Below are 27,965 nucleotides of genomic sequence, written 5' to 3'. Positions count from 1 at the left end.
TTGAATTTAAGATCCTATTTATATCTATGAAGATTTCACAATTACCCGTCTGAGTTCTGCAGTTCTACCTCACTCTCAAAGTAATTTGTTATTTTGTCGGTTGCCATCCCAAATGTACATTGTTTTTCTTCCAACCACTTAAGATCCTACTAGAGTTCACTCAAGACTGATTTTCTCTTAAATCAATGTAGTATTTATACACAATAATTATATGAGTATGCATCGACAAACATTGACAATTGGAGAATAAAGGTTTTCCAACATGTATATTCATTACATGTGATCATAAACAGCAACAGTATTGTCAACATGATTCCCTATAAACAAACAACCAACATCTTCTTATGACAAAATTACAAGGCTAGGCCCATCCTCTACAATGTAGCTTTACTTAGCTTATAGTTTGCGGTATTCATAGGAAATCCTATAAACAGAGGCATAGTGGCAAGTAACAGCCAGGGATGACGAGGGCGAGAGCGAGGATGAGGATTCACGGAGCTTGGCGGAAAGACAGTCTGCTTGGTGAATCGATTCTCACAATATGTTCTTCCTCACCCCCAGAATCATCACTCGACTCCTCCCTTCTTGCATGGCTTTCATCACGATGCAACTCTTTGCGTTCCGGTGCATTGCCTGCTCGTTTATATTCTTGAATGTCAAATTTCTTTCGCAATGTAGTCGACCCTTCTGATTTAGCGGTAACCATGGGACGCTGTGTAGGAACAGAAGGAACTCTTGGATAGGAGAGACTGTGAGCTGGCTTTACCCTCGAACTTCTTGGGAAACTTCGAGTACGCCGTCTTCGGAGGTTTATCTAATGATCAAACAGCATTGTCAACAAGCTACTCTGAGTAGAGAGGTGAAACTCCATTAACTATGAGAGAGAGATAAACCTACCATGCTGCCATAGATGCTTAGCTGCATTGCCCTTGCAGACAAATTGTTGTGTTGTTCACCTGGAACTTCCCCATCATGACGATAAGAATTGAAAAGAGGTTGAGGCCAATTCATGAGACCACTACGCTCTCTACCAAGAGATCCAGAGTGACATTCAGCCGAATGTGATATTAGAGAAGACGACCTCTTCTGAAGACTTCTGCCAGCCTCAAATCCCGCAATGTCAAATATGATTACCCTTGACCTCGTCTCAACTTGATACACTGAAACTTGATGATAGAAACTTCCTGCTCTGGCGCCTGCTAATACAAAGCAAATTATGAGAATCATAAAGGTGCTTTCAATGGTAGATGCAGTTTCAAGTAAAATATTGAAGCAACTTCATTAATCTTTTGAAGAGTCTTAATAAAAATGTGCTTCTTTCAGCAAACCAGAGTTCTTACGTGTTAGACCTTCTCGAAAGTCTTACCTATATAAGAATCTATAATTTGATGCATCATGAGATTAACTGTCTTGTTTGCAAGCAAAATCCTCAAGGATTAAGCTACATGGAAAATGGTGGAAATAGGTGGCTAAAACCAGACTTCGAGTACCAATACCCCCCCCCCCCCCCACACACACACACACAATCAGTGTTATCACAGACTGGTGACAAATGCAGTTGGACTGTCTCCACCGACAGTCTAAGTATCTACTAACCAATACAACAAAACGAATCCACATTTGTATGTGATATAAAATAAGGGTTCAATTGCAAATAAATCTCAATCGTTAACCAATTTTGGAAATCTGACATGTCTTTTAGAACTTTTCAATAGTACCATTTATAGCAAATTCAACACCCCCAAAACCCAATTTATTCAGCATTAAAAAAAAGACATCATTTTAAAGTTAAAACATCATTCCAGTGGCGCACTTCGTTGAAAAATTTGGGGAAGCTGAATTTACTTCAAGTCAGAAGGTAGTGGTATTATTGAACCTTTTTAAAGGTCGTTATTTATTTGCACCGCTCACAGCATCAAGCCGAGGAAACACTAGAATTCATTACACAGCATCGATCAGCCTCTCTTCTCTTAAACAAATATTTTATTATTTTTTCTCATTGCATCCTATCACAAAATCCAATTTTTGGGTTTTCACTATCTCCAGTTTTTCCGATTTGAGAGGTTCAAATTGGTTCTTTCCAGTTTAACAGTAAACACTGCTATTTGGCACTGTTGAACTGCAGTACCACGAGGATTTAAATTCCATGCATTGCACTGTAGCACCACTGAGTCCTAAAAGTACATATGGCATATACCGATTAACAACTATCCTTCTCCAAGACTTCAAGGTCCAAGATGTACACCGGGATATTAAATTGGCAGATCAAAGATGGGAAACTCACAAGGCATGCTCAACACAGCAGTGTGACTGACAGTTTAAAGCTAGAAATTGTAGCACTGAAATATAAATCAGCAACGTGAATATCTGACAAGTGACAAGTGTGTACCTAATGTTTCTGACTGGGAGAAACTTTGATCTACATGTGGCAAAATAGCTGCGGGAGCTTTAAGCATCTCATCTTGCCCACCTTGCGTTCTTATGAAACCTTCCAATAGGAAACCGACAGATTGAGGGAGTAATTCAAAACTCTCCCCTCTGATGTAGATATTCATTATTGATCTTTCAGCAATAAGTGTTCGCAGATCTTGCATTGACATTTTCTCAAACACACGAGGAAGCATGATTTTGACGATAACAATAATACTCTCCTGCAGAAAACGGGGCAACTTAGAACAACAGCTAAGGGAAGCTCATAAATTATTGGGCTTACCACTTAAAGTAAGAGATTTTTACTGCAAAGAAGGAAGATGAAAAACGAGCTGGGGTATTTTCTACTTATAGGGATGATAACCTTTCTAGTCTTGTCGCTGCTAAAACATGTAGAAGCATGCAGGCAAAGGAAGTGAGAGTGAAAAGAAACAAAAGGACAAAAGGAAAAAAAATAAGGCTACCAATACCTACCCGCCAAAAGAAATCTTCAACTGCAGGATCAGATCTCAGTACAGAGAGTATTTTTTCAGTCTCAACGAAGAAGCACATGACCACAGAGTTGGTAACCATGTCGCAGATGTAGGGCTTTTCAGCGAGCACTTCATATAATCCCAGAGTACTCCCATGAGTAAAAGTTGGGTGCAGGAAGTGCTTAGTACTTGTATCTTTAGTTGACCACTGCCCAGCACAGGTATTCCATTCATGTGTCAGGGTCCAGGGATAACATTAAAATTCGGGTAAGAGTTGCAGAGCAAAAATAGTTGCTATATACCTTCACCACTCCATTTGACAATAACCAGATACCAGTTGGCTGTGATCCCTCCTTATAAAGGGTGGTTCCAGATAGTCTCATTATTTCTTTTGTAGATCCTGCTAGCGTCTCACGTGCCATGGCTGGTAGCGCTCCTAATAGAGGATTCGCTGATATCAGATCCTTTATTTTGGGAATTTTCACCAAAGGTGGATTCCTTAGGAGTTTTTTCAAGTCAGTCTGTACAGAAATATTAAAACTTGTTTATCAAGACTTCAAACAAAAACATCATACAATAATAAGCATAAGAAACAGGTGATCATAATCCACCTGGACAGCATCATGAAGGTGGCTCATCTCCTTTTCTTCTAGTAAACCTATCTTCTCAAGATTATTAACATATTCAATCAAATGACTCAGTACTGAATATGTAACTTGTCTTGTTTTCACAACCCGTAGCACCTGAAGATGTTGTCAAAATAATTATCATGGAACATCATTGTGCAGTATGGGCTATAAATATACCTTCTATATACCTGAGGAAACGTAACACGAACTTCTTCTAAAAAGTCTCTTGCTTCCTCACCCTCTTGCTCACTTTCGCTAATGACCATGGCTGCAATCTCACTGTCACCTAAACAATCAATGCATATGTCAGAAAAAAAAAAAAAAAAAAAAGAGTTAAACATGAAGTCAACTGGAAGTTGACTCGAATTTATATTAAAAAGAAAACTATAATATTAGAGAAGATTTCACTTTCAGATTTCATTCTCTGCTGCTTCGTAATATTTTAAAACATCTAAAACTGAAAATCCCACCTCCTTATATATTCACATAACCATCAATTTCAATTTGAATATGAACACCATTTTGCAAAAGTCCCAACACTAATTACTTATATCTGATTTGATGTTTCACTAATTATTATTTTAATATTCTAGCAACTAACTCTTTTTTAGTTGGGGGATGGGGGGATTGAGATTTGTAACCTAGTCTCTCACCCTTACAAAGGGGAGGAAAACCACTGAGCTACAACGCTCCACTATTTGACTGTTGAGATAAAGAAAATAATGTGATCTATAAATTATTATATTCTAATATCATTTTCAATAAAATGCATGATAAGAGAGAGAGCTGAACTTTACAGTTTCATCTGAAACCATCCGCCAAAATAACTTTGTGGACCACGAGAGAGTGCTCACAGTTTCATCTGGATCTATCCTTGATACTACTTCATGGAACTAGTAGACATCAAGTGACACAAATTCTATAAAATGCATGATAAGTTTTCTCCAAAACTTATCTTCAGCATAGAAAGTTCTCTCTCATGTCACCCTAAGATATCTTTTTGTAATGTATATTAACTGGTGATGTTCTTCTCATTCAAATTATGTGAAACAATCAGACATTAGTTGATAGAAGATGATAGTGAATCAAAGCAATTAACTTCCAATCAAGAACACATGGAGACTGTCAATAGGAATTTTTAAATTAAAAGGAAGTGGACACATATCTGTGATTGATCATAAAATTCTGGAATCTTTAACATCATGTCCAACGTACAAGAAGTTAGTCATTGATCATAAAATTCTTTCGCTGACACATATCTGTTCAACTATATTAGGAGGAAGAAACCAGTTTTGTGAACACATCTTCTAGGCCAGGAATGATTTATGTCTATAAGGGAACAAAGACAACGAAAGATAAAACATGTAATGCCCACGATTTGAAGAAAATGAACAAAGGACGGGAAGCTCTTACCAATAAATTCATGTAGTTGCTCTCTTGCAATTCTGTGGGCGCGAAGAAAGGCCGCACAGATATAGCAAGCGGACTCTAATCTCTCAACAGTAAAGTATGTAACAAGCTTTTGAGATACAATGCTTGATTGGAAAAACTTATAGTGATTTGGGATATTCACATAAGATTTTAGACCTTTCCAATCACACAAAGCTTCATGAGATACAAGGTCAAGCGCTTCATCAACAGATCGCATCAGAAGATTCGCGGTAGTTTGGTTAATCCTTCCCTCATCAAGCATGACCCAGTAAGCTGCCTGAACACCTACAATTCCACAATTTCCTAAAGTTAGACCAGGTAGGAATGTTATGCAGATGAAAAGTTGCATTTATGGGACTCTGCTTGTTAGATGCAAACAGGTGTTAAGTTATCATTGATGATCAATTTTGTAGAATTTGTGATTACATATGTACCTCATAATTACAGTGTGCGGTTTGCCCATTGATTTAGCTAAATCAAGTGCTCTGAGTTAGCAAAATTGAGAGAAACATACACCGTCGTGGATTGTGGTTTATTATTTTTAGGTATATCTGTTATCAAATTAGACGACCCTTTTTATGATACTCTTTCCTATATATTTTAGTTTGTACAAATACTTGAATTTTCATCAGATCTGATTCAGTTGAATTAATCTTTAAGAACTAATCAGTTTTACACAAGTATTTCAAAGTTTAAGTTATTTACCTCTGGTAATACATTCACAAGCATCACATCTTTAGCTAAAGTATAACTGTATGTCTGATTCAGTTGAATTAATCTTTAAGAACTAATCAGTTTTACACAAGTATTTCAAAGTTTAAGTTATTTACCTCTGGTAATACATTCACAAGCATCACATCTTTAGCTCAAGTATAACTGTATGTCAATTCATCTATAACTTTATCATCTCTCTCAATCCAAAGTTGTTGAACAATTTCATGTCTAGCTGTCATTTCAGATTATCAATTTGACCGTGTGTTTCCAACACCAACTAGTTATATTAGTTCATTATTCACTCAAGAAAACATTTTCCTCAAGAAATAAACAATTAAGCTAATTGAAGAGAAAAGGTATGACAATTCAAGATTCAGTACCGAGGATGTATCGGGAAGAGTCTTTCTATTTGTTGGTTAAGTATATCATATTATAAGGATCTATTTCACACACAGAACAGAGCCTTTGGCATAATCTAAAAGCAACACCTTTAAGTGCTAAAACAGCTGTTATAAATTATAATCTCATAATCTGTTTAGCATTTAATAATGCTATTAGAATTAAGCAAAAGAAAAGGATTAGAAAGAGCTTATAGAAATCAAGTGCTGTGCTGACAATGGCTACAAGAGTTGAAAATAACACATTTGAGCTATAAACAGATTATAAGAAAAATAAAGCAAAATACTAGTAATCTTAACTATTAAGGAGATCAAGACGCACATTACTTACCATTTAAGAAGCGGACTCGAATATCTTTCAAATTCATATGGTCAGGATTAGCATCATTTTCAGATAGAGAATGAGGGTGTATTTGTTCACCATCCACATCATTTAGGCTCGTTATGTATCTTTTAACAGTATGCCAGTCAGCCGGTCCTAGTTCTTCATCATCCCCAAGATCACCAAAGGCGTCTAGTGCTTTCTTTAACATTTCATACTTTGTGTAATTCAATATCCGTCTCTGCAATAATACGATAAATAAAGAATTGTAATCCTGTAAACATATCAAGAGGAACAAACCCCTCTATATGGCTATAACAACAATCAGAATCTTATACACACAACATTCATCCATACATGCCATGAACAATGTTTATGAAAACATTTCAGTTGATAAATTCATATATACAACATATAAATTGAGTATTTTGAGGAATCATAAAACCTTCTTGAGATGTTGATAGGAAAGTATACAAAACAAAGTAAGTCAGAATCTGATGCCTATTCTATTCCATAGGTATTCAGGAAAATCCAGCCCTTAATCTGGTAAGTGTGCACACATGACTAGAATAAGTGCAAGAGCTAGCTATTTCACCATAAAAGATATGGGAAATCTAAGGTGTTGGGTGAGTTAAACTATGCAGAATCCTGCATGCTTTTACTAGTAAAAATGGCAGGACAGGAATATGCTCAATTATTTTCACAAGAGCACCTGGTTTTGTTGTATAAATTCATAACTTTCGTACATTTCTCCTCGATTAGATAGATTAGAATCTTCTTTGTATGGTAGGGGAATTTTTTTCATTTTTAGTTTATATATTGTAAATCTAAATACAAATTTAAAATTACATGCCAAAAATCCTCTCTTATGCAAATGCTCAATCAAAATTACAGGAAGATGTGCCAGAGAGAGGGAGAGAGGAGAATGTATTCAACATAATGGAAAGCTAAATACAAATTTTAAATTACATGCCAAAAATCCTCTCTTATGCAAACGCTCAATGTGCATTCATGATAGACAATTATTTGAGTCATGGGAAGATGTGGCCAGAAAGAGGGAGAGAGGAGAATGTATTCTGCTCAAGAAGCTACATAGATGTATTATATATAGGGTTGAGATCAACTGACAATAGTTGTTTATCGTGAGAAATGAGAATAACAAATAAGCCAATATAAACCTATGAATAAGCTACCTGTAATGCACGAATAGTCGTATTCACTTAATGTGGTGAAAATTTCGCCCTCTTAAGGATTTGAACCCAGGTGAATTTCCAGGTATATATCGAACATAGGATTTGAATTCATTCTAATTTCTCACCACATTTAGCCATTCTCGCTGGATCATCTCTCTCTCTCTCTCTCTCTATATATATATATATATATATATATATATATATATATATATATATATAATATCTATGTTGGGTGTGGTTAAAATAAAAACTTCTTATTGTAAGAACTATGTGAACTCTTGCAGTATAAGTAATTTGTAGTATTTGTTGAGTGTAGTGTTCAGTGCACTTACTTTATATCAGAATTCTTATATTAAGAAGTTTCTATTTGGACCATAGATTCGGTGAAGTTACTTTGTAAATTAAGTGCGCGAGTTCTCACCATTCTCACAATAAGAAGTTTTATACGGTTGAGATCTGGTAAAAACCAACCTTATTGTTACAGAATATTTAGTTTAGTATTTTTTGTTTATACGTTTCCTTTTTTATCTTGTAGCCCTAGTTTTCCTTAATTATCTTGTAGCCCTAGTGTCCCCTATATATATGTGGGAGGTCTCTTGTATTTTGTACACTAAACATAATAAAGTATTCTTCTCCTCTCCTATGTCTCCATGTTTTACTATTCTACATGGTATCAGAGCCGGAGTGAATTTTTGCCCTATTTTTTTCTGTGCACCGCCGCCGCTTAGGGTTTCGCTTCTGCCGCTGTTGCTGCATGATTTTTGGTTGCCGCCGCTCTGCCTAGGGTTTTGTTTTTATGCCCTTTTATTATCATGTCTGATAATAAATCTACTGCCTTTAAGAACCAACATTAAATTGAACGGTTCCAATTATCTACTATGGTCTCGTGCTTTTCTATTATTCTTAGGATCTCAACATCATGTTTTATCTGTTGCCCCTACTAGTACAGATCCTAAATATGATGCATGGAATGCTGATGGCTGTTCTGTTATGACTTGGCTTCTCAATAGCACAGATGAATCTATAAGTAAAAATATCATGTTCCTGGATACTACCAAAGCTATGTAGGATACTTTAAACGAGATGTATTCTTCTGTCAAAAATGTATCTCATGTGTTCGAGTTGTATGAGAAACTCTTTTCTCATACACAAGATGGTCAGTCTGTCAACGACTATTTTTCTACTCTTAAGGGGGGATTGCTCCTGAAATCCTCATCTATCATCCTTGTGATGCTGTGACACGGGGCGACTTAGTGGGAGGAATTTATGGTTGCAAAATTTCTGTTTGGTGTAGACGCTAATCTTCGGTTGGAACGGGGCAGCTTATTGACAAGTGATAACATTCTCACGTTATCAAATGTTCTCTTTAGTGTTCTTCGTGTCATCACACGCCGTACTGAGACCATTTTTTCCGTTACTTCTATTATGTTTGCTCGAGGTTGTGGTGATGGTCGAGGTCATGGTGGTGGTGGTTGTGGAACTTATATTGACATTACAAAGATGCTTGTAGCTGCTCTCATTGTGGTCGCACCAATCACATGTCTAGAAAATGTTGGGCAAAGTTTGGAAAACCAGCATGGGGACCAAGAACAAGGCTTCTACTGCACAGACACTTCTCCTGCACAAATTTTGTCGTCCACCTGACATGGTCTCTGACACTTCTCCTGCACAAATTTTGTCGTCCACCTGACATGGTCTCTGTCCCTCGTGCTGATTATGAGTCTTTTCTGACTTCTTCCAGCAATTCCTCTACTATAGCTGCCTCTATCACTGCAAGCGTGTTTGCCATGTCTCATGGTAAGTCTTAGATGTTGGATTCTAGTGCTTCTGCCCATATTGCTTGTACCAAGTCACTCTTAACATCTTTTTCTTCATCTCTAACATCTCTCCATCTTGCCGATGGCATTTATTCTCCGGTAATGGGGATTGGTGTTGTCAAACCTACCACTACTATCACTCTTGATGATGTTATGTTTGCTCCTAAGTTTCCTGATAGTTTGTTATCTATTAGTCAGCTAACCAAAACTCACAATTGTTTTGTCACCTTTTATCCTTCCTATTGTATCTTTCAAGACCTGCAAACGAAGAAGACGATTGGTGAAGGACATGAGCGCGACGATTTATTTTCCCTAGATTTTGTCTCCCCTGCACCTTCCCGTGCTCTCTCTGCCGCCGTGTCTCCATATCAATAGCATTGTCGTCTTGGTCATCCGTCTTCCGCCTACCACTAATGATCTACCCATAGCTCTCTGCAAAGATAAATGTACTTGCACCACTAAACATTGCATGTCTAATCATATTTATTTTGCTCACTTGAGTCCTCCTTTTCGGGCCTTTGCTCTTTGTCTTCTCTCTATAGTCATTCCAACTTCTTACCATGAGGCACTTAAACACCCTCTTTGGCGGACTGCTATGGATGAGGAGATACGTGCCTTGCTTGCTCAGAAGAGTTATGTGAATTCAGGTGTCTGCCCCTCTATGGGCAGTTATTGTAGCTTGTCGCTGGGTGTTCACTCTAAAGTTTCTTGCTGATGGTACTATTGAGCGTTACAAAGCTCGTCTTGTGAGCAAAGGGTTCACTCATACCTATAGTGTTGATTACTTTGAGACTTTCTTTCCTACTGCATGTCTGAATTTGATTCGAATCTTGTTTTCCCTGGCTGTCAATCTTTCTTGGCCAATGTACCATCTGGATGTGAAGAACGTCTTTCTCTACGGTGATTTGACTCCGACTGTCTGTATGGAGCAACCTCCAGGATATGTTTCTCATGGGAAGGATGTTACTAAGGTCTGTTGCCTCAAAAAGGCAATTTATGGGCTTAAGCAAAGTTTGAAAGCTTGGTTTTATAAATTCAGCAGCATTCTTAGAAATATTGGATTCAAGCAATGCAAGTCGGATCACTCTGTCTTTGTGCGCCATCAAAAATCTGGAATTGCCATTCTCATTGTACATGTTGATGATATTCTTGTATCTGGCAATGAGGTTCACGGGATTGATGAGACAAAGAAGTACTTGCAGCAACAATTTGTTATTAAGGATATGGGACGTCCAAAGTATTTCTTAGGAATTAAAATACTGTGAGAAAAATTTGATACTTCAGTATAGGCTATATTTTCACTATCACTTTCCCTAAAATTTTTAGCTTGATGTAAGTTCCTAAAATGTTGATTCTATGATATTTTTAACATAGGACATGCCAGGTAAATTTGGAACAATTTGGACCTGAGTAAAGCCATATTTTGGGATTTAATGGAGAAGTTCTAAGTTGGACTTCCAAATTCAATGAAAGAAGAAAATTTTAAGCTTGGACTTGAGAAGAAATTGAAGCTGCCATAAAAGAACCCAAATAGAGATGTTCGAAATGTTTATTTTCAAAATTTCAATATTTAACTAAATATTAGACATGTTATTGTCAGACACTTATACACTAATAGTTTGTCATACACACACACACATGCTTTAGAAAAGTGAAGCTTCTATATAGGCTGCCGAACCTGTTCTTTTTCAGTTAGAATTAAGTTTTATTCTGCTTTAGTTTCATGAAAACAACACCGCCACGACAAACTCTATTTGCTAACTCAAGGATCTCTTTGTTGTTTCACTTTTGAGTGACAAGCTTAATTTTTTTTCTTGCTTTGTGTTGAAGTATGCATTTATTCTTCAATTATATGTGGTAACTTGACAAATCGATTTGACATATATTTTCCTAGTTTCATCCCTGAATTTGTGATCCGTAATTTTCTTGAATAAGTGGTACAAGAAGCAATCAGGCTATATTTTTATCTAAAACATAAAAGGCATAACTAGTCTAAGGTAAATGACCAAAGTTTAATTAGATACAATACAACCACTTGATTATTAAGCTTTAGCTAACTGTTTACATGTAAGTTGTTTTCTGTTATTGAGTCAATATGGAAAAATATTACTCCCTCCGTCCCGGCTTTTGGTATCCAGTTGAGAATGGCACGGGTTTTAATAAAGTGATTGATGTGTTGTGAGTGGAATAAGGGTCCCACATTTTATGTGAGAGTTAAAATAATTAAAGTGGAGTAAGGGCCCCACCTACTTTTACCAAAAATAGAAATGGATACCAAAATGTGGGACGACCAAAAACGGAAAGTTGGATACTAAAAGCTAGGACGGAGGGAGTATGATCAAAAGATGCTAAGAATTAACAACAATACTAGGATTCGTTACTTAGTTAGGATAACTTATCCATTAATTATGGCTATCATAATACGCATTGGTTAAGTGCTTTAGTTACAAGATTAACATTTTATCATATCACCAGTGAAAAATTACATGACTTCAAATCCTTGGCCAGACTTCAGTAAGATTAGGCTAGTCATTTGCCAAATTGTTTTTTCTTTTTTGTTCCTATTAATACTTAGCTTTATTTAACTTGCAGCTATTAGTACATAATATAATTCAAAAATTCCCATTTCGGTTACTTGGTAATTAAGAAAGTTAGCTTTTGATTTTACTCGATCCACTATTACTACAAATTTATTTAATTTTACAGTGTTAAACAAACCCACCCGCCAAAAGAACACAAGATCTATCACGTCTTTCATTTATCAAGAAATATTAAATGTGGCAAAGACGATCGTATTTGTCAGCAAAGCTGCTTATATATTTTTACTAGCATTTTACTTCAATTCTCATCGTATTTAAGTATAAAAAAAGTAGTTGAATAGAGATACAAATAACACAAAGATAAGATAATTGTACCTTTGCTGGCGAAAGCTTATCCATCTTAAGGAAATGTAAAACAAACTGTGTAGTGGACCCATTCACAATAAGCGTAAGAAACACGATTCCACCAGTCAAAAAGACAAACTGCAAAGCATGAGAAGGTACAATGTATTACAAGACATGCAAATATATTAGTGCACAGTCATATTATCTGCATAATATATATGATTATCTTTACACATAAATAAATCCATGAACTTCATGAACAAATCAATGAAAAGAATAAGCGCATTCAGTTAATGCGCCCGTTCATGTGCTACATTGATTTGTTCATGGATTTATTCATATTTTCATTTCTCATGAAAGATAGTCATTCTCTCTCTCTCACAAAATATTATATAGGATTGGATCAAATTAAATCCTCTGTTAACGTACAAACTACAAACTGCTTGCACTTAACCTATAAAGTAACTGCAACCTGTAAAGTATATACACTAAAGGGAGCAAAATTACAGGTTAATTACATTACCACGAAAGTGCAGTTACTTTATACATTAAGTGCCAATTCGTTTTTACGTTAAATGGGGTTTGTACTGAAACACATATATATACTGGTTCCAGATTATCAACTAACGGATACTTTATGTACATCATTCACTGCATTTACAGTTGAATCACAAGGATTCTAATACGACATACCAAATCTCCAGTATCAGGAGAGATAAATGGTGAACTGTCACTGGAACGCTGAAACACCAATAATGTTCAAAATTAGATGACAATCAAAGTTGGGATGCAAAATTACATAAAACTATGAAAGTTGGAGAATTGGGTAGTGAAATCAAGGAATAATCACTACTATTTAAGAAATAGTTAGTTATTAATATTGCAAATAGCAAGTCATGAAGTAATGTATACAAAATTAATCACGGACAACTCCTGCAGCTAAATTCGTCTTCAGCACCATGAAGCAAATATGAGTATACAGGCATGACAAACCAAAGAAGTTGTTCAACTTATCATTAAACTGAAATTTGAAGTGGAAAATTGGTTAGAGTCTTAGAGATAGGGATGGGCAAAAAACCAGAAAAATTGTAAATTCGGACTGAAACCTTTTAGACTTTTTCAATTCGGTCAGTTATATCCGGGAAAAGCCAAACAAAACAATAATATAATTTATTTATTTATTTTATTTTGTTGTTGAACAATTATCATATTAATTATCTCACATATTAATTTTTCATGTCAATTATCTATCCATAATCAATTATCGATTTATCATATAGATTTCCAACCATATTAGTTTATAATAATATATCAATTTTGGTTGTATTTTTTAACTTTAACTATATTATAGAATTGAGATGTGTGGATTTATTTTTGTTGTGTGTTGTTTATCTTGAAACATGTATTTTATCTTTTAGACATGAAAATTGTGTATTTTGGTACATGCCTGAGACCATAATATAAAAAAGTTATACACAAAACACCACCATAAGAAAGCATATTGATGCAGAAGCCTCATTAAAACTTTTGCCTACCAGAATCAATTGGATCTCTCACTTCATATATTAATGAGTAAGATTGTATTTGCCTTCACCTTAAAATCTACTGCTGAATTTTTTACTTACTGGCTCATATTCATATAAACCAAAAGTAAATTATACGAGCCAAAAGTATTGAACATGGTTGGAATAAGACCACGAAGCTGAATATACAGCCTCAGATGAAGAAAAAAAGCTTCTATAATTTACCGTTGGATTGGGAGGGGGTAGGTGAAGCCCCAACAAAGATAATAGAAGCACTTGCCTTAACAGAGAGTGACAATGACAGTGCTACAGCCCCACGCAGGCCAGACCAGACAAGAACAGTGGCTTCTCTCCAGTCCAGACCATAACCAAAATATTGCAGAAATGGAAACAATACTCCAACTACAACCACCCTGGCTACTTGAACAAACACATACAGAAGAACCAGATAACCCCAAGAATGTTCTGTGAGAAAATGACAAAAGTTAATTTAAATTTAAGAACATAAATATAGAGGAATTGATGCTCACAGTCTATACAAGATTATCAAAGATGAGCAGTGTAACTGCCACTCAAGAAAACTCAACTAATGAATTTCGACCATAGTCATTCCATAGTAGTATAAAGTTTCGACCAGATATTGTTTACATGCAGTCCGAGTTACATTGACTCTTTCCAGTAATACAAGAGCTTAATTCATTTTCCTTTGATTCATTATGAATGTCAATTAAGAATTTACAGTCCAATGAATTGGATATATCACACAAACAAAAATTTAATTTGAGCTGTTTCGTTCCAATTGTATTAGCATGATCAGAACACAAATTTTCCTTTGATTCCTTGTGATACACATATGACCATCAAGAAGATCTTTAAAAGTTTACTCTCAAACGAATTGGATATATCTTCACAAACAAACATAAATGTCAGTTACCCTCTAAAAAAAAAAAACATAAATGTCAGTTGTATACATGTATGATTCCAGTCATCTTAAATACACTTTATGATGAGAATTCGTTATATTAAAAAATCGTAATGCATAAGAATCGCCACCATTTTCAGAAAAAGAGACATCTCTTTTATTCAAATTATTTAGGATGATAAGGAGTCAGGTGCAGCTAGAGCGTGTGGTGGTGGTGGTGTTCTTTTCGAAGCAAATCATAATTGTTTTGTTGGTGAAATTTACCTTATGTGTGGACTCATGTCAGCCTGACTGAGTCAACCAACAGTTCTTCTTTAGAAACTCTATTTATTTTTGGATGCCCTGCGTGCGCTTTAAACAATTTACCCCATAAACCAACAAATTGAACAATTGAGTTGTCTTGTGCACTCAATCTTTGAAATATTGCGCTTAGGATTTGACCAGAGTCTTCATACTCAGTGTCAAACTGGCTTTTCTTTGAGCAATAGAACAGACTAGTTCAGGTTAATTATTTCGGCTAATTAACCAGTTTAATAAGGTAGTCGAATGATTATCTTAATTAAAGAACCCAGTGCTTACGTGTCAGCCCCTAGTTAAGTTGGGTTGTCCCAATCTTTCTTGGCTAATGTATCAGATTGCTGTGAAAAAATGCATTTTTCTATGGTGATTTGACTCCGATTGTTTTTATGGAGCAACCTCTTGGGTATGTTGCTAAGGGGGAAGATTTTGTTGCCTCAAGAAGGCATTTTATGGTCTTAAACAATTCTGAAAGCTTAGTTTGATAAACTGTTAGACATATAAGTTAGGGAGCCCTAACTTAACCCAAAACCATGGTCAAGGGTAAAGGGTTGACCCCCTCTTATATACCATTCCACACTTTCATGTGGAACCGATGTGGGATATCGTAACAATCCATCCCCCATTAAGACCGGACGTCCACGGACGGCTCTCACTCTGGGGAGCCTTCGATCGACCCAGGCAGGTCGCCTTCGAGCCCCTGGAGTCGTGCGGCACTCTCCCCAGGTAGCCCTCTCCCGTAAACTTCCGGATCCGGCAGGTCGGACCAAATTGTTAGACATATAAGTTAGGGAGCCCTAACTTAACCCAAAACCATGGTCAAGGGTAAAGGGTTGACCCCCTCTTATATACCATTCCACACTTTCATGTGGAACCGATGTGGGATATCGTAACATAAACTCAGTAGTGTTCTTGGAAATATAGGGTTTAAGCGGTGCAAGTCAGATCACTTTGTCTTTATGCAATATCAAACATATGGAATTGTCATTCTCATTGTATATGTTGATGACATACTTATATCTAGCACAGATGTACATGGGACTGATGAGACTGAGTAATTGTAGCAATGGTTTGTTATAAAGGATATGGGACGTCCTAATTATTTCTTAGGGATTGAAATTGCTCACAACAAGACTAGAGTTTCTCAGTCTCAACATAAGTATGCTACAGATTTATTGTGGATTGCTTGGAACAAGCCGGTTGATACTATTATGAATGTTTATCCAAGTGTTTGGAATGACAATGGAGACTTCTTGGAGGGCAAAGCTAAGTATAGATCACTTGGTGGGAAACTTTTGTACTTGACTGTAACATGGCCTGGCAATTCTTTTGTTGTTGGTTTGGTCAGCCATTTCTTGGAAAAGCCAAAGCAAGTTCAATAGGATGCTCTATTCGCATTTTTCAGTATATATCAAGAAATCACCAGGGAAAGGATTGTTATTTAAGAAGAATGGTCATCTAATGATTGAAGGACAAGAAGTTTGCTTTTGGATATTGCACTTAAATGGGAGGAGATTTGGTAACTCGGCACACTGTTTGCTAGTTTTTTTGCCGATTTTGAGTAAAGAGCTACGGCTCATACTGCTACTGAGATGATCAGGTAAAGAAGCTACTTGGGAATTGGGGTTCACTTTCAATGAACCTTTACCTATGCACTGTGATAACGAAGAAGTTATCTACATTACCAATAACCCAATGTTTCGTGACATGACTAAACATTCCCTAGTGTGTAGTCGAACTATTGCTACTCCTTTCACTTCTTCATCCAACCAGATTGTTGATATCTTCACTAAACCGTTGGGCGGGAAACATTTCTCAGAACTTTGAGGGGGAGTGTTGTAGAATATTACTGTTATATATCTGTAAACCTCGTTCTCTCTGTATATATTTGTGGGAGTCTCTTGTATCTTTTACATAAACATAATATACTACTCATCTTCCCTCCTACACGTCTCACTACTTTACTTCTCTTCAGGAACTATATTGCTACAATAAAAATGAGCAGGCTCAAGAACCCCATTGATGCTATTCAACATGTACATGTAGAAGTGCACAATTCACAAACTCTAAGCATGATTAATTAATGGCCTAAGTATACCCTCCACCTGCATATGTCAAAAAGAATAAGTAAAAGTGTAAAACAACTAAAAATTCTAAGGAATTGTGAAACATGGATTCATGCATTTGCTTTTTCTGCAACATAGAAGAAAGAATGTATTTACCGTGGGTTTTAAATATGTTGTCGCTGCTGAGAACACTCTCAGCTATAACTACACCACTGCATAGAGTAAAATGGAATTGGGATCATGACAATAAAGTAAGATGCAAAGCAAGTGAAGCTAACAGAGATGTCTAATCAAGATTACCTATTCACAAAAACCACTAATATGGACAGACAAACAAGATTGGACATCGTACATAGTATACTTCCAAATTTTCTCATATAAATTGTAGAATAAACTGAATTTAGTAAAATGGAGTATATTAAAGCGACACTGGAAAAAGGAAAAGGGCTGCAAAGGATCATTTAGTCTATGTGCTTCTGTGCTCTCCAGAGTTCAGTTGTAACCTAAAATAACATGAACAAGTGCATAACCCCTCCCCCCCCCCCCAAAAAAAAAAAAAGAATACTTATGCAGGTTTATAAGTTTGATTCTTCTAAACTTTGCATGAGCTGCTATTTAATACTCCCTCCGTCCCGCGAAACATGAGTCGTTTCTTTTGGGCACGGGATTTAAGAAAGTAGTATTTAGTGTGTTAAGTGTGGTAGGTGAAAAAGTGAAAAGGTGAATAAAGGGAAAAACTTTTGCCAAATAAGGAAACGTAACAAGTTTTGTGGGACGGCCTAAGAAGGAATACGACTCATGTTTTGTGGGACTGGTAAATTAAATTATTTGGAATTTTTTATTGGCTCTATATTGGTTGGTACACACACACCATTAGTGGACTCCACATTGGTTTGATGTTGCCCAAATTGGATTAAAGCACAAGCTAAGTGTTTTACTTATGGGCTTCCCCATAAAAGGCTTCTCACATCAATAGAGATTCATAATCACTCTTGGTACGATCCTTCCCATGTATTTCCAATGGGCGACTTCATTGCCTTATCCAAACAATCCTCCCCTTAAACGAAGTACCACCAAGCCCCCCTCTATTGACAATCACCCATCTTCCAACAATTAAAAGTTTCAATTTCTTCTGACTTAGGGTTTAGTGTATTTGTATGGCATGTTACTTTCTTATTGTTGTCTTGTGAGGGACGTGAAGCTGAACCAAAAAAAGAAGAGGAACAGAATAAAAAGTACATGAGAATGATAAATCTCATTCTTACCTTAAAATGAAGATTAAAGTATTAGCGATATAAGAAACCATTTCCCTGAGACAAATTTTACACCAAATAAAAAAGCAATCTCAGAATTGATAGACCATTAAGGATTCAATAAATGTGCAAAAAACATGCCATAGACATATACTAAAAATGGAGAAACATATCGGTATCAACGAAGTACAAGACGATGCTCATTACTTAAATGCTTTTGAATGAGTATAATTAATACCCATTTGGAGTCCCATTCATTGATTGAATCAGTAGGTATAGCTGAATTAGATCACCAAGTCCTACTCCTATCCACTATTTTCTGACCACTTTCCAGACAAGTGTGTTTATTGACTAAATGAGTTTCATTTTTTACCCATTATCTTAGGACGGTTTACAAAAATAAGCCAGTTTTTTTCGGGCTTGTAGAATTTGGTCATTTTATTTTAAATTTCAACGTCCATGGGCCCAATTCGGCGTTCACGGGATTGTGGCCCATATTAAGTGCAAAATAACCGATTGGGGCCAAATGTGGTCCACAAATGCTGAATTTTAAAATAAATTACTCCATTCTTCAAGCCCAATAAAAATGACCTATTTTTGCAAACCATCCCAAGATGGTGGCCTAAAAAACATTTAAACTCTTGATTAAATATGATAACAGACAAATAGATTTTTACTATGCACATACACTCAGAGTTGAATTGGAAAAGCCAAATTTCAGTTATCTTTCGTATGTGTTTGGCAAAACCAATCAGATGTTTAGAAAGAACCTATTCAAATGGTTTGACCTATTGATTATTTCCAAAACCTAAATTCACCTCGGACACAACTTTAGAAACATCCGCCAGTAATATTGCTTGGAAGGACCACCACAAGAAGCTCTCTTAAAAGCTTCCAAATATCATATCAGATTTGACTGTATCAAGTGCCAAGGTAAAAAAAACTCCACATTTTAGTAGATGAAATAACGATTCTGATGATTGAAGTCTGACCATCTCTACTTTCAGTGGAATACTGTTGGAGGAGACACACATGCTAATCACCATTGAAGTAAATCAAATATAATTTCTATTCTTCAGGGTAGCTCCTGTATGTCTTCGACACAGAACTTTTTGAATTAGTTATCACAGAAACTGCGGCAGTTAGAAAACTATGAACAGCCTAAATCTGACTCAGCTAAGTTATATGGCTTTAAGAATATCAAAATTCGGTATCCTCCATTTTATAGAAATTCAGCAAAAATGCAGAGCACTTAGCACTCAAAGATAGTTACTAACAGCTGTATCTAAACAATATCCAAATATGTAACTAATACACAATAATATAGTTGACTTTTAATGGAAAAAGTCCAGCAGGCTTTGTAATTCAATATTATAAATGTAAGAACTATGAAGTAATGAGCACAACTGACTCATCAAGACAAAAGCCAAATAAGAAACTAGATAAACTAAATGACCTTTGAGATGGCAACCTTATTCAACAGTTGATCACTGGCTTTTATTTTCATTCCACAAATATCTTAAATTGTAGAAAAAAACGACATATATGTCATTTAATGCTTATCTCAAGCTTCTTGCTGGCTTTGTAAAATTTTGGAAATTCTTGTTTCTGCCAGAGAGCAGACTGAAAGGAAAGATGTTGACGCCAGTTATTTGTAAAACTTTTAACAATGTCTGACATACTCAATACTACATCCAGACAGCTGTATCACATAACCAGTTCTTACTATATTTGCGGGGTCAAAAAAAGACAGACATGAAAAGACATGTAATTATAGTCATTGAGCAGAATACCAAAAGTGATGTAAACTTTGCTGACTTTCCCCCTTAAAGGCAGTGCGAGCCACAGCAGAGTAGAACCTGTCCACACATCTCACTTTAATGCAGCTGTTTATGAAAGTAGTATGATCAATTTATGAAAATTAAGAAACGTACATCCCCAGAGTCATGACAGCCAAAACTCCAGAAATTTCAAATCCTTCTTGAGCCTGTCAACAGCATTTGCACTCTTTTATGAGTGATGGACAATGATAGAAAAGAAATGAATATATGATTATAACGATCACAAAGCCGATGATATTCCGAGTGAAAAAGGTGAACTTATTAAGAGGATATATATTATGTGTTTTTTTTATATAGAAATAAGAAACATTTCAGAATTACTCAACCAACCAATCATTTCATACTTCTGTTCTTTGTTCGGGGATTCCTTGTCCCTTTGTATTATTTTACTATTACAATCAATAAAGTTTCTGGTTTCACATAATAATTCTAAATCTCACGCTTCAGTCCTCCAGTTGCGATTGCAACTCAAAATCCAAAAACGTGTTATGATTTATCTAATGTGAGCTCAAACTTATGAGATTCCTCTCAATCACTAGCTTGGAAGATAGTCATATTTTGCAGAATCTAGTTCAAGGGTCAAAGCATCATCACATTATTGTGAATATCATAAAACTGGTTTTGGTTCAAAGGAAAGTAAAATTGGCAGGATAAATTAACTGGTACAATAGTTAGATATAAGAAAAAGTCTTGATGCGGCATGGGATTACCATACAGCAAAAATCATAGGTGGTGTAAAACAGATGTACTCTTTTGGGCTAGAAGACTATTTCTGACTGAAGATCGTATATTTCTAAATATGTTTCAGAATGACTTTAAAAGTAACATTAGCAAGTGGTTAATGCATGACTGTCTTGAACTGAAGGATCTAAATGCACAGCAGTAGATTGTTAAGTTTCAGTTAGCAGTACATCGTCGCTAGTACAGATTCAAGAACACATGACTTGAATTGTGTAAAATCAATTAATAGTTTCACAATATACAAATTAAAAAACTTTGAGCACATTACACCAACAATTTATCTATAAAAGCAAGAGAAAACAACCTGCATGAAACATAATACACTTGTAATAATAACACGTTGGTTTAGTGAGGTACGTACAGTGAAAAATGCTAGGTAGCTCACAGCAAGTGTGAGAGAAATCTCAATAACAGTATCATTGAATATAAATCCCAGCCACAAGACGGATGCTATTCCAAAAGCAAGACCCATAGCCACACTGTTAAATGACATCAAGCAATTAAGAAATATACATTGAGTATTAATGTGTACCAAAAATATAAAAGCACATAAACGTACGCTCCGAGAGAGACTCGTGATAAAAATTTGACTAAGCCACCCCAGTTAAAATTCCAGCCAAGAACCATCCGGTAAAACAATTGATAGACTACAATTGCTGTCCTGAAATCAAATATCTATAAGTAGATATATAAGAGAGGAAAACAAATGGCTGCTATTTGCATGTTAACCACTACAAATGTCAGAACATCTAAGCAAAAATCTCTTTTGACATCTATAAGAGTCTATTATTGCCAAATAATTTCTTCAAGACTATACCCGTCATTCATCAAAGACTCTCCTTCAATTATTGTACTCAATTTTTTGCTAGCTCCCAGCTCTTTCAGGAGGGCTACAACAGCCACAGGATCAGTAGCACTGAGGAGACCACCAAGCAGTAATGATGTTTTCCAGCTCCAGTTATATGGAAAAGCAAGCTACATATTCTTAATATTCAGAATAATTAAGATAACACGTTCATATCAAATAAACAGAATCTTCAAACCTTAAGTGCAGCTCCAAGACAAAAGGTTGAAATGAGAACTCCAGGAACAGCAAGTAGAAACATTTGCATCATACACCTCTGTAGTGAGAAGGAAAAACAAATAGAAGTGCATTTATTCCAAGATTCTAGTCATAAAAACACTCATCATATTGAATGATATTGAATTACAACCAGAAAGTGAAATCAGTTAAAGCTGAATGCAGAAAAGTTAGAGGGCAGCATAAGGAAGGTGAGAATTGGAAAACAAGAACACAAGAAAATGTACCAACTCATTCAAATGGCAAAAAAATTAACTCTGGAAAAGGAATTTTAGTCTAAGTCTGAGATAAACATTAGGTGATGTGGACTCTTTATCTATATGGATAAAACTTCAAAAGAAACTTGGAACGATGGTGAATAAATATAAGCCTACCAATATGCTAGAATCCCACGCTCATTCACATCTCAAGTGGAAACAAAAGAAGCTTTTTTTAGATTAAGTATTGTGTCTACTGGTTCATCATATGTAACTAACCTTATATGATCACTAGTAGGCTCTTGCATGTTTACGGTTAAAATCATTTAAACACTATACACCCTGTTACAACAAGACTAAAAACACTCTTTATCAAAAGAAAGCCGGTCCTCAGGCCTGTTTACTGCTTAATTATTCTCCTAACAATCCCTTGCCCACCAACCACCAAGGAGCTGATTCCACAAGCCCCTGCTCGCAAGTCATCAACTACTCTAGTCACCAAACCCTCTCCCCCCTTTCCCTGATAATCCAACACCCAGATTATGATATCTACAACTCTACCACTGTTATTATCCCATTTAAGTCCTGCATTATTGAAGCTTAGCATGCGGCATATTTCCTCTTGGCACTATCACTCGCTTCAAGCTAGCAATTAGGGATGAGTTCTATCCAAAAAGTTGTAATAAGCGATACTGAAGCCATCCCCTTGCCCGGTCAATGTCGCGGAAAGGGTGAGCTATGGAGACCTATCGTGCATCATAATTGCAGAAGGGGAGAGACTTGAGAAGGAGTGACAGGCCTAGAAATCTACTCAAAGTGGCATTGTTAAGAATGGGCTTAGTATGTGGCTTACAACTTCTTGACACCCTCAAAGCTGGTTTCCTGAAGCCCTTCTTAAAATTCCTCTTTTTTCTCATAAGGAGTGTTCTTCATTTATCTGGCAGACACTTTTTACATGACCAAATACAGTAAAGAAGGTATAATTGTAACATTCAAATTATTATTATTATTATTATTATTATTATTTATTTATTTATTTTTTTGGATCGGGCAAAGTCATGTTAGATGTTAGTAATTAGTTCCCCATCCACTCCAAGAACCACCTTATCTCTCCATTCACCAAATCCACCTTATATCTCCAATCTCCAATTCGCTCCCAAGAGGGATCGAACCCGGGTCCTCACTTGACCCGGTGGCCAGTGGGCTAAGCCCCCTGGTTAAATTATTATTATTATTATCAGCTTTCAAATAGCCTCAAGAGGGATCGAACCCGGGTCACTTCATTTAGTTTGATGTTAAATGGACAAGCTTTCAAATATCAGAGCCAGACCTTATGAAATAGCCTCTTGCCACCACCTATTTATTGAAGATTCTTGGAGCAAAGCTTTAACAAAAAGTACCCTGCTTACGATGTGTGAGAGCTTGTTGATAATAATAATAATTTGAATGTTACAATTATACCTTCTCTACTGTATTTAGTTACGTGAAAAGAGTCGGCCAAATAAATGGACACTGCATATCAGAACGAAGAAGAAAAATATGATAAATTTACCCAGATACAATACCAACTCTACTAAATCACCTATTATAGCTTTTACTAATCATCCATATCATATATGTTGTGCTAATTGCAAGACTTTGACACTTTATCACAATTCACACCCTTTTATAACTTTAAGCTTAAAAAACCAACCACTTACAACTTTATAATGGAAATAAATGTCGGCCAAGACAATTTTTATGACTTGGCAGTTGGCACTTAATGTATAAAGTAATTGCACTTCCGTGGTCTTGTAATTGCGCCTCCTTTGGGATACGAACACAAGACCACAAAAGTGCGGATACTTTATAAGTTAAGTGAGATGCTTTATATATTAAGTGCAAGTAATTTAGTTTACACATTAAATGAGGTTTTTATTTGAACCGCTCCCTATAAATGGGTTCCAGTACAAACCCCATTTAACGTAAAAACTATGAACCTTACACTTAACCTATAGAGTTACTGCACTTTCATGGTCATATAATTGATGCACTCCCTTTGGGATTCAAACCCAGGACCACGAAAATGCAGATACTTTATATGTAAAGTGCAGTTACTTTATAGGTTAAGTGCAAGCAGTTTGTAGTTTGTACGTTAAGAGAGGTTTTTATTTGATCCAATCCCTATATTATATATAATATTGGTGAGGCGGAGCATGTATCAGGAAAGTAGTAAATTGTTAAATTTATTAACCAAATACAAAGATACAAAAACTAATGAAAAATTTCTGTAGACCTTTATCTGGTGCACTTCCATTGAAAACGAACTCTCAAAGAGAAGTGCGGGAAGGAACACAGCCAAGAGAAGATCAGGATCAATATTAGCCCCTACACAAGGCGCGAAAAGACACCTTTCATACTTTTCTTTTTGGCGCAGCCATTTTAGGGACTTCAATGATAACTGAAAGAATATTCACTTACAAAGACGGATCCCATTGCCAATCTTTCCCAACCCATGGTGTGTTCCATGTTCTGTAAAAAAATGCATATAATTAAAAACTTGACTTTACCAATCCTTGATGAACTATTGGTAGTCCATAACAAATAAGCTTTCAGTGAGCCATAATTCACTTATTTACATAAAATCACCTATCAAGCATGAGAGTAAAAGAATATAGTAAAATAATTGCAAATAGACGTAAATCCAAAAAATCAGTTGCTTCCAAAAATCAGTTTTTGGTACAAACATAATAAAGTAAAATAAAATAAAAATAAATCTTCTGTGAAGTTCTAAGGAACAACTAGCTGTAATTAGGAAGCTAGCTCGGAGGTAACTGACACCTGAGAGTTTGGTCCCCATTTAGCCACATTTCCATTAAAAAAATTAGTATACAAATATATATAGGATTATTGTGATAGTGGAACAGTTGGATGTTTGCTGAAAGATGTACTTGTTTTTAGGATAAGGCTTATACACGTTTACTGAAAAAATTAACATCATTACAGCTGGAGCTAGTAGATGAATATATGCAGGCCATCATTGATATAATAACAACAAATGTGATTTTCATATTGAGAAAGCCAGAAAATTTAAGGTGAGGCCATATTACTTTTTCAATTATCTAAGAAATTAAAGATGAGGAATATATTTTATCCATGTCTTCCCGATAATTTGAAAGGCTGCTGTTATTGTTTTGACATCATTGAACTTGGGTAAGATCTGATAGTAGATAAAATGAATGAAATGAAAAGGGCCAAACTTTTCCATCATCCCGCTTCTCTTGTAGTGCTTGTGCAGTTATAAGCTCCATAGTCTCTGTCAAAAACAAGCAGCCCACCAAACATGCAAGGACTCTGTCTTCTAACATTTATGGTGATTGGTGTCAAGTGTGAATATTGCTTGATATTCTGTACTTAAGGAGTAGATGTATTTCTGAAACTGAAATCATTAAAGATCTTTATTTGGAGAATGTTGTCGCACCAAAATATGTGTTTCAACAATTTGTGCCTAAATCATGAGAACCGACAACTGATCCTATTAAGTGCTGATTGACTACCCAAACTATTATTCACATCATATATTCATATCTCATAACATGCCATACTCCTTGTCCTTGAAATAGTAGGCCAGATAATAACAAGTACAATGTGCATAGAATTCCCATGAAGATTATTTGATTATTTCCACTCCAGAGGCATGAGAAGGGATTCACAAGGAAAATTACTCAGTTGCTAAAATCTATTACCATAGGATGGCCCATACATCAGTTACCTGGATATATCAACAGCCAGCAAAATCATTTGGATAGAGGCATCTTCTTACAGATCTAACTCTAGTTCTTACTCAAATTCCAATCTTACTCTTCTACCTGTCCATGCTAAAAAAAAACAAAGACCTAACTGGTTCTTTACTTAGATTTTCATCTTTAATGTGCCTTTCTCCTTTCTTACTAGCTATAAGAGCATGTGCATAAAATAAAACTTCACATTCATACCAGAACCGTGATACTTGGACAAATTAAAGAGACTCAAAACAGTTGATTTCAGTACATTTCCAACTTAGCATAAAAGATATCCTAACGCCTAAACGCTCATCTATGAGCAACAGATGACAAAAACTCTCATTGCATAAATAAAACTAGATAAACAAATAGGCACACTAGTCTCCATTTGCATAAGAACACAAACACAAAAAGAGTAATCATTACAACTCCAACTCATGCAAATGAATATTACGTTATGTTGCAGAGTTCGATTAAGTAGCAACTGAAAAAAAAGAACAACAAAAAGACAGATACTCACACACGCAGTAACAAACCTAAGGCGCCAAGTCCAATGCCGAGAACAAGCAAAGCGACAGTGTAGGGCACGCGCGTCCCTCTGAGAGCGTGCCTACACGCTATCCCCAACACTAAGCTGATCCCGACGAAGAGCACCGCGTCAGTCGGATTACCGTCGGATGCAGAGTCCTCTTCCAGCAGTCTCAGCGGCGACGACAGCGTTCCACTCGCCAGAATCGACGCCATGATTCGGTCGCTGACAATTTCCTTCGAGAGAGATCACTGTCATGCAGTCAGCAACTTCAATTTGGCAAATTGAACTTCGTGTTTTACAGACTGATTCTGAGAGAGAGAGAGAGAGAGAGTGCGTGAGTATACAGTCGGATTGCCAAATGAGTCGAATCAATTAATGGTGCAATCGCATCGCCTTTTCTGAGTTGTGAAAGCTGTTTTACATGTTGAATGACGTAATTTATAGTTGGGCAACCCTTGGCATTGTGGCAATGGTTCCGTTTTGTATTTATGTGAAAGTACTGAATAAAATAACGCAAATTCTTGCGTGAGGTCAGCCTCACCGCATGAGACGGGTTTGCCCGACCTGAATACGCACCCGGCCCGACCCGTAGTAACAAAATATAAAAGTCATTTTCTAATTATTTTTCACTTCCTCTCAGATTTTTGCCCTAATTCCTCTCCACCGCTTCAACTCTCTCTCGGCTCTTTCAATTCTTCTCTCCACCGCTTCAATTATTCGCTCAATTCGCCGCACAGTCCGCCGTCGCCGTCATCCGCCGTCACCATCATCGGGAACGTGTGCATCCAGATGCGCTCTTATCTCCACGCGAGGCATGGATTCTAGGAAGAATCTATAGCCATGGGCTCCATACACCTGTTGCTGCTCATGTTCGCCTCATCTGCTCTCACCATTATCATCTGCTCATGTTGTGGAATGGCAATACAGCTCCTTATCTTTAGAGATTCAACATCTCAAGAGTAGAAAAGCTGTTCATGGTCTAAGAAGATTGTTTCTCAAATATTTTCACAACACCGCTCAATTCTTCTCTCCACCGCTTCAATTTCTTTTTTTTAAATTGCATGTGTAGTTATACATATGATCTCTTGGGATTAGGCCTATTTCTGCTTGCAAATGATGGAAAACAGGAAAGGTTTTTGTTTTTGTTTTTTTTCTTTCTTTTTCTTTTTTTCATGTCAAGAATTTTTTAAGCATTATTTTTATTTGTTGGTTCTGGAAGTTTGCTCCTGTTTTTTCTTTTCTTGCTTCTCTTTGCACGACCTCAATCCTTGAATTGAAGAATTTTCAGTGGAGGATGCTGCTAAATTGGGTGGATCTTTTTTGTTTGCTTGAGAAATTGCTATAAATTGGGGGATAGGCTTGTAATTTTTGCTGGTGTTGGTTAACTAGTTCTTGATTTGAGAAATAATGAGTATGAATAAAAGTAATTATTTGCATTTGCTGAAGTAATTATTGTAAT

At 36.1% G+C, this 27,965-nt stretch overlaps 1 protein-coding gene across 8 annotated transcripts; it reads right to left on the bottom strand.

The window, feature by feature from the left end:
• Window positions 1-239: 239 nt before the first annotated feature.
• On the bottom strand, window positions 240-26,992 carry LOC130996209 (sodium/hydrogen exchanger 8). 8 transcript variants are annotated; one of them, XM_057921717.1, is made up of 24 exons: window positions 26,851-26,992; window positions 26,511-26,754; window positions 24,674-24,724; window positions 24,489-24,580; window positions 21,979-22,056; window positions 21,753-21,910; window positions 21,495-21,596; window positions 21,297-21,414; window positions 20,288-20,340; window positions 20,147-20,212; window positions 18,366-18,410; window positions 17,257-17,312; window positions 14,096-14,280; window positions 12,986-13,033; window positions 12,323-12,430; window positions 6,407-6,638; window positions 4,946-5,248; window positions 3,721-3,818; window positions 3,515-3,646; window positions 3,206-3,424; window positions 2,905-3,111; window positions 2,390-2,651; window positions 898-1,196; window positions 240-814 (listed from the first exon to the last, which is right to left on the bottom strand). In XM_057921717.1, exons 2-24 carry the CDS (start codon window positions 26,716-26,718, stop codon window positions 491-493), a joined length of 3,444 nt encoding a protein of 1,147 aa, XP_057777700.1. In that variant the 5' UTR covers window positions 26,719-26,754; window positions 26,851-26,992; the 3' UTR covers window positions 240-490. The 8 variants fall into 8 exon arrangements, with proteins under 8 accessions (XP_057777700.1, XP_057777699.1, XP_057777703.1 ...); XM_057921716.1 differs by having other exon boundaries at window positions 26,511-26,966; XM_057921720.1 differs by lacking the exon at window positions 26,851-26,992 and having other exon boundaries at window positions 26,495-26,620.
• Between the last annotated feature and the right edge of the window lie 973 nt (window positions 26,993-27,965).

Source organism: Salvia miltiorrhiza, chromosome 7 (assembly GCF_028751815.1).
Source record: "Salvia miltiorrhiza cultivar Shanhuang (shh) chromosome 7, IMPLAD_Smil_shh, whole genome shotgun sequence".
Classification (NCBI taxonomy): Eukaryota; Viridiplantae; Streptophyta; class Magnoliopsida; order Lamiales; family Lamiaceae; genus Salvia; species Salvia miltiorrhiza.
This window is presented reverse-complemented; position numbering and strand designations above follow the sequence as displayed.